General features: G+C 38.6%; 1 protein-coding gene and 1 long non-coding RNA gene across 2 annotated transcripts in view; one reads left to right on the forward strand and one right to left on the reverse strand.

Moving 5' to 3' along the window:
* The window catches only part of LOC142540864 (uncharacterized), a 23,829-nt gene extending 13,684 nt beyond the window's left edge, over nucleotides 1-10,145 (reverse strand). The window contains exons 1-2 of the long non-coding RNA XR_012819170.1: nucleotides 10,033-10,145; nucleotides 9,795-9,858 (exon numbers count right to left, since the gene is read on the reverse strand). This is a non-coding gene — a long non-coding RNA (uncharacterized LOC142540864). The remainder of the gene's footprint in view (nucleotides 1-9,794; nucleotides 9,859-10,032) is intronic.
* The window catches only part of LOC142540863 (protein EDS1L-like), a 20,161-nt gene extending 8,093 nt beyond the window's left edge, over nucleotides 1-12,068 (forward strand). The window contains 3 exon segments of the mRNA XM_075647291.1: nucleotides 10,145-10,672; nucleotides 10,674-10,922; nucleotides 11,162-12,068. Coding sequence (XP_075503406.1) covers nucleotides 10,145-10,672; nucleotides 10,674-10,922; nucleotides 11,162-11,866 — 1,482 coding nt within the window. The 3' untranslated portion in view covers nucleotides 11,867-12,068.
* The last annotated feature ends 287 nt before the right edge of the window (nucleotides 12,069-12,355 follow it).

The following is a 12,355-nucleotide window of genomic DNA, read 5'->3' on the forward strand; positions in this document are numbered from 1 at the left end:
CCAATTCAATACAGCTTCGACTTTAGCAGGATCAACAGATATGCCATGTCTTGAAATGACGTGGCCCAAAAATACCACTCTGTCCATCCAAAATTCACATTTGGACAATTTGGCATATAAATGACTAGTACGAAGAGTTTGAAGTACCAGTCTTAAATGTTCAGCATGCTCCTTTCTCGATTTCGAATATACAAGAATATCATCGATAAATACAATAACGAATCGGTCCAGATAATCTCGGAAGACACGATTCATTAAGTCCATAAAAATAGCAGGAGCATTCGTAAGACCGAAAGGCATAACCAGAAATTCATAGTGGCCATACCTCGTACGAAAAGCAGTTTTGGGCACATCTTCGTCTCGAACTCGTACTTGATGATACCCAGAACGAAGATCAATCTTCGAGTATACAGAAGTACCTTGAAGCTGATCAAACAAATCATCAATACGAGGAAGTGGGTACTTGTTTTTCACAGTAGCCCGATTCAATTGCCTATAATCAATACACATTCGCATCGTACCATCTTTCTTTCGAACAAATAAAACTGGAGCTCCCCAAGGTGATACACTCGATCGAATATATCCCTTATCGAGAAGATCTTGTAATTGTTCTTTCAATTCTTTCAATTCTAATGGTGCCATGCGATAAGGAGCTTTCGAAATATGCGCAGTTCCCGGTACAAGATCAATACTAAACTCAACTTCTCGATGAGGAGGAAAATCAGGAATCTCATCGGGAAATACATCCGGGAATTCTTTCGCAACAGGAATCTCAGATAAAGAAGACTCCTTCTTCGAAATATCAATAGCGTAGATAAGATAACCTTCATCTCCGCTAGTCAACAATCGGGACATTTCCAAGGAAGATACCAATGGAATTTTGGCTTGGGAACCCTTGCTATAAAAATTCCACTTGGGTCCATCAATCGGTCGAAATCGAACCACTTCATGACAACAATCAACAGTAGCTCGATTCGTCATCAAGATATCCATGCCAACAATACAATCAAAGTCGTGCATTGGGAGGACAATCAAATTCAAGAATATCACATTGTCCTCATATATCAATACACAATTATGCACAACTTGCTCAGACAAAATAATCTTTCCTGCTTCTGGGACGCAGGGCAGGCTGCTGAGCTGACACTTAAGGTGGAGGAGTATACTGTGGACCTCCTCGCCTAAGTCCAGCCTCGGCTGCCTTGGCTCGTTCAACTGCCTCTGCGTAGCTGGTAGGCAATCCAGAAACAATATAAGTATATATAGCAGGATGCAATCCATTCACAAATCTGTTATATTTTGCCCTCGCATTCCCAGCTACGTGAGGTGCATACTTCAGTAAAGTAGAAAACTTCGAAGCATACTCTGCAACAGACATCGTTCCCTGCTGCAGATTATTAAATTCATTCTCCTGTGCAGTATAATAATATGGAGGAGAATACTGCTCCAAAAACTGGGCCTTGAAGACATCCCATGTGACTTCAATCCCGGCTTCCTTCAGTCCAATCTCAGCGGCTTCCCACCAAGATTTAGCTCGGTCTTTCAGCTGATACAAAGCAAGTTTCAGTCTCCGAGCCTTAGAATACTCAACAATATTAAACAGGTGCTCGATATCCTTTAGCCAAGCCTCAGCTCTTTCAGCACTCTCAGTGCCAAAGAACCTCGGTGGTTTCAGATCCTGGAATCGAGCCATCACTACATCCATGGACAATCCTTCAAATTGCCCAACAATCCCATCAGTACCGCTACTCGCAGTTTCATTTGTGGGATCCATCTACAAATCAAAAGATGAATATCACAATTTCATAATCTCATCATCTCATATCATCAATCTCATCAGATACTTACTCGAATCAAATCAAGTAGGAGCAAGTAATACAAATAATTCAAACACAAGCGCACAATTCATTTGTGCCTATTCAAGTGTACACAAAACTCAATCGAGCATTCCCAGCTATGCTCTGATACCACTCTGTGTGGGGCCCTTAGCTCCTAATCGTTATTACAATGCAATCTGATTAGGGTTAACTAATTACAGCGGAAAACGAGTTTAAAATTTCTTTACAATGAGCCCGAAATATTTATTCTATAATTTAAATACTAAAAATAGTATTTAATCTCATATCATAAACATGCCAACACCAATTCATAACCACTCATATACAAACAACTCATATCCTCGGGACATGCCCCGGTATATAGATACATATAAATATATACTGGGAACAAGACAAAACATAAAACCTCAGCCCAAGCTGTGGCTCCCTCTAGAAGTACCCTCTCCGGTCTCCTGATATCCTGGAGTACCTGCCATTGTCCACACACAAAGACAACAACAGCCCCCCTTGGGGGTGAACAAAGCTCCGTATGGAACAACCAATCATATATACCACATATATCTAAACAATGATATATGGTATGCAATGCATGTATGTCATGGAGGTATCAGGTCAAATGCCCATCCACTGAGCACATGTCAGAATCAATCGAATCGCTATCAAATCAATGCTCGAGCTGGCACACCGGCCAATATGGGATACTCGTATGATAGCGTCGGCAAAGCGCCATCAAATCCCAAATCTCATATCCAATCATATGGGGCCACAGATGTCTATGCTTTACGGGTCATATAATACCGGCATAGCGATTGTGTTCACAAACCCCGGAATCCAATCCAATCATATCAAGGTATCCAAGGATCATAGCTCAATGTGCATGTCATGTATCGATGTATGCATAAAATGATGTGTGTTAACAAAACATTTATTTTATACATCGATATCTCAATCTCAATGTCATGTATGCCACATCAATCAACAAATAAGGCATATAGACACATAATCTCATTCCAATCAATCAAATCAATCCGACATATATCATATAATACAGATACCTGTCGTATGTTATCCGGTCGCAACATACCTCAATTCTTCGTTTCCAGTTGATGTAGCCTGAAGATATTGATATTACACTTTATCTACATCAATAACATACTCATTCCAATCAATAACATACTCCAAAATCATTAATATGAGTTTCAAATATCATTTGAAACTTCAAAAATTCATATCAAATCAAATTCCGACTTTGAATACAAGTTTCTTGTCGGTTATTCTACTACATATCAGAAATTCAACTTCAAATACATGCTATTCCAGCACTTTGATATTTAGAACTGCTGGAACTAGAAGAAAATTACCTCAGTCAGAAGCTCTCGACGCGACGATCACAAATATATAATTTGTTTCGCGTTTAGACAGTGTTTCGAAGTCGATTTGGAAGAAAGAATTTCGAAATCTCTCGAATTCCCTCGAAGTTATCGTATAAGAAATGAAGAAAGAAAGAACAAAATTCTCATTCTTATCCTCATCCCTCTCGCGCTCGGGCGGTAGAATTCTCGCGCCCGAGCGCGAGACATTCTGCCCCCGGCTTTCACTAGTACCGCGCTCGGGCGGTCACAAACTACCGCTCGGGCGCGGCATGTTCTGTCCAAATGCCCCTTGCTTCGCGCTCGGGCGGTCATAAACTACAGCTCGGGCGCGAAGTGCTCTGCCCGAACACAATTGTCATATACCCTGGCGCTCGGGCGGTCACTTTCTACCGCCCGGGCGCCACACGTTCTGTACAAATATTTATGTTTGTACTAAATTGGCGTCCGGCCTCTCCACTCGAGCTCTTACGAGGTCAATTCATATTCAATATTCATTTTCTCAATTTCATTGTCATAATATACATCAAATGTATAATCACATATCAAATTCTTGAATTATCGATAATCATATAAGATTTACGATAATACGATACACGGTCCTTACAATAACCTTCACGATATTTCCAACATATTTAGTAGTCACAATCCCTTCACGTCCTTTAACACGTTGTCATCACTTAATAAAAACATGCATAATATCATTTTTATTTTGAAACCAAGCATGCAACGTATCTTTTAAATGTCCAATTTAACCTTAAAATTCATAACATTTAAAAATCATAATTTAACATATTAAAATCATAAATATCCATAAACATTTTAAAATAAACATTTTTAACAGATTAAAAATCCGTAAACATTTAAAATAAACGTTTTAACGTATAAAAATCATAAAAAGCCATAAACATTTCAAAATAAACATTTTAACATCAGTAAACGTTCAAAATAAATATTTAAATCATAAACATTTAAAATAAACGTTTTAACATATTAAATCATAAAACATTTAAACATATTAACATCTTTAAAAATCCTATAAACATTTAAAATTGACATATTAACATATAAACATTCATAATCATTGAAAATAATCATATTAGCACATAAAACAGCATTCAGGACACTGCCATGACGTTTACTAATTTCTAGGTGTAAAAAGACCATTTTACCCCTGGACGTATAATTTCTCGTTTTTGATATTTTCTTAATTTCATTGACTCTAACATGTCCCAAATAATTATTTAAGCCTACATAAATTTTCTCATATTTTTATTTAGCCTAATTCGATGACTTTTAAATTAATCTTTAAATGTGACGTATTAATGCGTTTTAATCCCGAATTAATCCAAACCTTAATATAAAATTCCCAAATTGAAAACTTAGACTTTTAATAATTATTTAAGCTTAAATATAATTTTCCATAATTTTATAAAGCTTAGAACTAAGTGTTTCAATTAACTCGTTAATTAGCGTTTCGTGCGGCGATTAAATCCCGAATAAATCCAAAACTCGTTATTTTGATCCCAAATTTTAAACATAACATTTTTATTATTTATTCTACCCTTCCAAGTCATGAGCCACACCCGTGGACCCATGGTTTCAATTTTTGCCTTTTAATTTTCGTTTTTGACACCTTATCGAACATACCGAGCCATCTTCTAATTTACCCGAGCCACGCCCGAGCCACCTTGAGCCAAAACTTAGCCAACCCATCTAAGGACCCTACTGTGCAAGCTCAGCCCGAAAAACCAGCCTATGCTCGCTCAGAACCTGCTGAAACTAGACCCCATTATTCTGCATGTGTGCGTCAGTTAGTATCCTTGGTGTATTAGGTTCCCTTGTCAACTAGGACACCTCCAAGCCCTAACCACTCGACCCCTCACGGCACTAACCCTCCCTGGACCATGCCCAGCTCATACCCAGACCAACCCCAAGCTCCAACACCCAGCAGCGAAGCACCTAAATCAGAAAACCCAGCTGCGCACATGCTGCCTCCAAAGTGCTTCCCTCACGTTTTCTTGAACCAGCCGCCACAGCCCCTGCCCAGGCCCTTAAGCACCCTCCTAGGACCCTAATGACTCACTCAAACCCAGCCCAGGCCCCCTGGACCGAGCCCACAAGCCTGCGTAAAACACAGAACCTGCGCGCCCCTCCCTAGCATCTCTCGGGTAGGAGTCCTTGCTGTCAAGGACTCCTCCCAAGCCCCTTAGCTCGAGTCCTAGCATGGCTAGGACTCTTCCCTTGACTCCCCCATGACCCTGGCTAGCCCCTGGACCAAGCCAAAGCCCAGCCGGACCATGAAGAACAGAAAAACGAACCTAGACTCCATAAGACAGCAACCTAGCTTCCAGCTTTGCGTGTTCGGTTTTGTGCATTGTTTGTGGCTTATTTTAGGACTCTAAACTCATGTAAAACAATGTCTAAACCTGTCCTGATCATGGCAGCCCCTTTAACACATATAAAACATGGTTTTGGAAATTAAAAACACCAATTTAGAACACATAAGCATGTAGTTACGAAAATTTAACTTGTGTGCTGTGTTTTTCCTTAAAATTCATGCATAAACAAATACTATGATCTGATGATGTTTTGAAGGAAAGAATAGGCGTGTCCTTTGCGTTTTAAACGCACGAATAAACGTTGACGATTTGCGAAGAATGGGGCAAGACCTTGGCTAGACTTTTCCTTGCAAAACTCTCGGTTTTTCCCTTCAGTTATTGTAGATGTGTGTGTCGTGTGTTGGGGTGGGGGAGAGTTTTCTGAATTTTTAATGAGTGTGGGGCGTGAGTTGAGTGTGGGGAAGGGTTTTTAATATATTTTATAGTTAATTAATTACTAATTAGGCTTAGGCCCATTAAGCATATAATTAGACCCATTTAAGCTCATTAGTGATTAATTAAAATATTAAAAATAATTTTGCTTAAATAAGTTTGTGAATTTATTAGCCGGGTTGCCAAAACGTTTGCATTTTTGTTGAAAAACCAACACCGATAAAAATTACGTCCCGACGTATAAAATCACTGCAAAAACCCCATATTTTCAAAAATAAGACAAAGCATCACCCATATTTTAAAAAATAAAAAAACAATTATTTAATAAAAATATTTTCTATTTTTCAGCCCTCGGTCTCCGTTCCTCGATCGCAACTCGAATAACCTTTTAAAAATACATTTTAATGCGACCATGTAGAAAAATATGTTTTAAACATGCAGAATGCACAACATAATTAATTAATGCAATTAAAACAATTAATTAAAATACACAAGGAATTTAATAATTGTATGCATGTGGTTCGCGTGGACTCTTAAATTTTCGGGGCGTTACAAATTCTTTTCATCTTGCCCATGGTTTTTACCCTAATAATTTTTAGGGGTTTTCCACGTAAATCTCGGTTTCCAGTTTATTCTTTATTTTCATATTTATTATCTCAAATTACCGCACGTGGGACCAACAAGTGGTATCAGAGTCTTGGTTTAAAATTTCTTAAAATTCTGAGTATGCTCTGTGGTTGCAGCCTAGACTGATCTTCCACGTCAGAAAATATTTTTTTTGAGATTTTTTATTTAAGGCGGAATTATTTTGTCCAGTCTACTAAATTGTTGTATGCATAATGACGAGCAGGATATGAGATAAAAAAGTTCAATGGAAGCAATTTTATGCTGTGAAAAATAAAGATAAGAGCAATTTTAAGAAATGAGAATTGCTTGGCAGTTATTGGAGATAGACTGGTGGAAATTGCGGATGATGGAAAGTGGAATGAGATTAATGATAATGTTGTTGCCAATTTACACTTGACTATAGCAGACGAAGTATTGTCAAGTATCTCTGAGATAAAAACAACAAAAGTTATATGGGATACTCTGACAAAGATGTACGAGGTCAAGTCGTTACACAACATGATTTTTCTAAAGAGAAGGCTTTATAATCTTCGAATGGCAGAATCATCATCGATGACCGACCATATCAACACACTAAATACTCTATTTGCCCAACTCACTTCCATGGGGCATAAAATAAGGGAAAATGAACGTACAGAGCTTCTATTTCAAAGTCTACCAGATTCATATGATCAATTTATCATCAACATTACCAACAATATTCTTACTGGGCTTTCTAAAATTCAACGATGTCTTAACTGCGGTTCTCGGAGAAGAAAGCCGTCGTAAGAATAAGGAAGATAGGTTGGTAACATCAAAGCAGGCAGAGGCTTTACCAATGATAAGAGGAAGATTTATGGACCGTGACTCTAGTGGGAGCCAAAGGCGAGGTAGATCAAAGTCGAGAAGTGAAAAGAAAAATATTTACTGCTTTAAATGTGGCGGTAAATGGCACTTCAAGAAAGTGTGTACGAGTATCGAGAAAAATTCTCAAGGAAATGTGGCTAGTACTTCAGGCAGTTGTGAAATATTATTCAGCGAAGCACCAAATGTTGCAGAAGGCAGACACAAATTTTGTGACACGTGGATTATAGATTCAAGAGCAACGTGGCACATGACATCTCGGAGAGAATGGTTTGATCATTATGAACCAGTCTCAGAAAGATCTGTATTTATGGGAAATGATCATGCCTTGAAAATGTTGGGGTCGTTACTATCAAAATTAAAATGTTTAATGGCACCATTCACGCCATACAAGAGATATGACATGTGAAGTGACTGACGAAAAATCTTTTGTCCTTGGGGCAATTGGATGACATCGGGTGAAAAACTCGTATCGAGAACGAGATCATGAAAATTGTGAAGGGTGCGCTTGTGGTTATGAAGACGAAAAAAGTTGCTGCAAATCTATATGTACTTTTGAGATAAACACACAAAGAGGCAGAACTAGTTCTTGCATCAATTGGTTCAGGAGAAGAATTAAGAGTGTTATGGCATAGAAAGCTCGGACATATGTCGGAACGAGGGTTGAAAATTCTCTCAGAACGAAAGCTGCTGCCGGGTCTTACAAAAGTGTCACTACCCTTTTGTGAGCACTGTGTTACGAGTAAACAACACAGATTAAAGTTTGACACTTCTACTGCCAGGAGCAAAAGCATATTGGAACCGATTCATTCGGATGTTTGGCAAGCACCAGTTGTATCCCTAGGAGGAGCGAGATACTTTGTCTCGTTCAGTGATGATTTCTCTAGGAGATGTTGGGTGTATCCAATTAAGAAGAAATCGGATGTTTTCCAGATCTTCAAAGATTTCAACACGCGGATTGAACTTGATTCTGAAAAGAAAATCAAGTGTTTGAGAACTGACAATGGAGGAGAATATACCAGTGACGAATTTGATGCATATTGTCAACATGAAGGCATCAAAAGACAATTCATGACGGCTTACACACCTCAACAGAATGGAGTGACAGGACGGATGAACAGAACCTTGTTGGACAAAACAAGAGCTATGTTGAGGACTGCGGGTCTAGACAAGTCATTTTGGGCAGAAGCAGTCAAAACAGTTTGTTATATTATCAATCGTTCTCCTTCAGTAGTGATTGATCTGAAGACTCCGATGGAGATGTGGACCGGAAAGCCTGACAAATTATTCTCATTTGCATACATTTGGAAGTCATGTGTACGTTCTGTACAATGAGCAAGAAAGATCGAAGTTGAATTCGAAATTCAGAAAGTGTATCTTCTTGGGTTATGCTGATGGAGTAAAGGGGTTTCGCTTGTGGGATCCTACTGTTCACAAGCTTGTCATCAGCAAGGATGTTATTTCGAGGAATATAAAGTAAAGGGAGACAAAGGCACACTGAATTCAGAAACTACTATATTTCAGGTAGAGAATAAGACAGACTGAAGGTCAAATTTCTTGTGAAGCAGTACCAGAGCATGGAAAACAAGAACAAAAACATGTTGAGTATGAGGTTTCGAATGTAAGGCAGTCAAGACAGAAGACCACCAGGTTGGCTTTCAGATTATGTCACTGAAAGCAATATTGCATATTGTCTATTATCAGATGATGATGAGTCATCGAGTTTCCACGAGGCTACTCAAAGCTCGGATGTATCCTCGTGGATGATATCAATGCAAGAAGAATTGAAGGCATTAGACAGAAATACAACTTGGGATCTTGTTACACTACCACGAGGGATGAAAGCCATTGGAAACAGATGGGTCTATAAGATCAAACGTGATGGCAATAACCAATTGGAGCGGTATCGTGCTAGATTGGTGATAAAAGGGTATGCTCGGAAAGAAGGCATTGACTTCAATGAGATATTTTCTCATGTGGTTCGACTTACAACAGTCAGAGTAGTTGTAGTATTATGTGCGGTGTTTGACCTACATCTAGAACAGCTAGATGTGAAAACAACATTTCTTCATAGAGATCTTGAAGAAGAAATCTATATGCTCCAGCCATAAGGTTTTGCTGAAAAAAGGCAAAGAGAACTTGGTTTGCGGGTTGAACAAATCTTTGTACGGTTTCAAACAGGCGCCGAGATGTTGGTACAAGAGATTTGATTCCTATATCATGAGCTTGGATACAACAGACTGAGTGCAGACCCTTGTACATATTTCAAGAGGTCTGGTGATGATTATATCATTTTGCTGTTATATGTGAATGACAACATTAAATATACACAAGTCATTTACCTCTTTTATTCCCGGTATGTGCTCCCATTTTTCATGATTTCCCCGCCCCTTGGAAATGCGGTATCTACAATAATAATGGGAAATCAAGTTTTTAATTCTCATTTAAAAGTATGTGGATATTCATGTTTCAACCATAGAAACAATTGAAACGATTTCCTAAGAAATAAACTAGTTAATTGCTTTACATATAAAATGAATATATTTCAAAAGAAATACACTAGTTTGATGCTATGCATACCTCAAAAGTGTGGTATTCAAGTACTTTGCATCTGAAGTTTTTTTCTGTACGAATGTTTATCTTGCCTTAGCAAGTTGGAAATGGAAATGATTGATCTTAAACGGAATCTCAGGTGGAGAAAACGATATCAGAGAGAAAACGAGTAATCTTTGCGGGGCACTCCTCTGGCGGTGCAGTGGCTATCTTTGCTGCCATTTGGTTCTTTGAGAAATATATTAGACCAAATCATTACAGAATCTCTCCTTTTTGTGTAACCTTTGGATCCCCTCTTGTCAGTAACCATATCTTTTCACATGCTCTCAGGCGAGAGAACTGGGCTCGTTATTTTATACATTTTGTGATGAAATATGACATTGTCCCTCGAATAATCCTTTCCCCTCTTTCATCCATTGAACAAGGGCTCAAACACATACTAGACTTTATGAACCCAAAATCCCAATGTTTTCAGCACGAATCAATTGGAAAATCCGAGGGTGCATCAACTTTCTTGTTTTCTGTCATTAGAAATGCCTTATCTGTTACAAGTCACGCTGCCTGTAATCTCAAGGGATGCACAAATTTGTTAGTAGAAACCATATCCAGTATCATAGAACTGAGCCCTTATAGACCGTTTGGAATCTATGTATTCTGCAGTCGGGAATGGAAAACTAGTGGTTCTTAACAATCCGGATGCTGTCCTGCAACTGTTCTTCTTCTGCCTGCAGTTGAATTCAGAAACAATGAATTCAGATTTTGTCTACCGAATGTTTCAAGATCATCTGTGCTACGATAATGAATTGCAAGAGAGCTTAAATATGCAAGATGTTACCTATTTGGAAAACTTGAGAGATCTCCCTTTGTCTTCTGATGTCAGGACAAGTGATGCAGCAGCCCTAAATGATCTTGGTCTGGTATGTGCTCATTACTCCAAACACACAAACTCACTATGAGTGTGTTCATTTCAATCTAGGACCACATATAGACACATTTATAAATTAGTCTAATCCTTTTCAGTTATATGTTCAGCCAGATTAGGTTATTGTGTCACTTGAGTATTTCAGCTACTCCATGTATATCACCTGGCGTAGAGTTGGTAAAATCTTCAATAATTTGCACGTTTTAACTGGTTGGTGTTATGACTTACTGTCAGACCACTAGAGCTCGATTGTGTCTTCGGGCAGCTGGTGAGTTGGAGAAGCAGAAACTGGAAAACCAGGAAAAGCTAGATTCCAAGAAAGACATCATCAGGGAAGCACTAAAAAGAATACAAGAATACCAAACCAGCTGTGAAATTCGCAAGGTTGGTTATTATGATGCCTTCAAAATCCAGAGAGACACAAATGATTTCAACGCCAACATCAAGAGGCTAGAGCTAGCAGGAATATGGGATGAGTTGATGGAAATGATTAAAAGATATGAACTCCCCGATGGATTCGAGGGTCATAAAGAGTGGATAGAATTAGGAACTGTGTTTAGAAGACTGGTGGAGCCCCTAGACATTGCAAATTACTATAGGCACTCAAAGAATGAAGATACAGGGCCTTATATGGTAAAGGCTAGGCCAAAACGGTACAGATTCACGCAGAAATGGCAAGCACATGCAGAGAGGATGACCATGGAATCAAGCTCAGAGACAACTTTCTGGGCTGAGGTTGAGGAGCTGAGAGTTGAGCCATTTGCTGGTGTGAAGGATAAAATTTTGAGGTTAGAGGAAAATGTAGCGACTTGGGTTCGAAATAGATTGCTTGGAAAAGATGTTTTCTTGGATGAATCTACTTTCACGAAGTGGTGGAAAACACTCCCTTCGGAGCACATATCAAGATCTAGCATTGCCGGATACATATTATTTAACTGATGATTCGGAAGTCAGGAACCTATATTTTACTACATGATTTTCTTTAGTACCTTGCCGCAATGAAAAGTCAGTTTTGAGCACCCGTTTCACCAGATGTAATGGGACAAAATCCTGTCTATTCCTGTATTCCATTACATCAGACAATGTTTCACTTAATATTCTTGATCAGCGATTAAGGTTGGAATCTTAAAAAATTACTCAATACCAGGCACCAATGTACAAAAAGCCAGTCCACGCATCTAAACCTGAGGACAAATCATTTTATCCAGGAACACTGTATTCTGATTTTTTTTTCAATCCAGAACCATTATGTAAATGATAACTCGCCAATAAGCAGAAGCTCTAATGACAGCTAGGATCGTATAGATTAGCTAACTTGAATTCCTGTTCACATTTATTAACAAACAACAGATTCTGCCGTGTAAGTGCATAAGGCAAATTGCTGTAAATGTAGTCATTACATATCGAAATGAATATTTACCTGTCAAC

The sequence above is a fragment of the Primulina tabacum genome, chromosome 3 (genome assembly GCF_025594145.1).
Source record: "Primulina tabacum isolate GXHZ01 chromosome 3, ASM2559414v2, whole genome shotgun sequence".
In the NCBI taxonomy this organism is placed as follows: domain Eukaryota; kingdom Viridiplantae; phylum Streptophyta; class Magnoliopsida; order Lamiales; family Gesneriaceae; genus Primulina; species Primulina tabacum.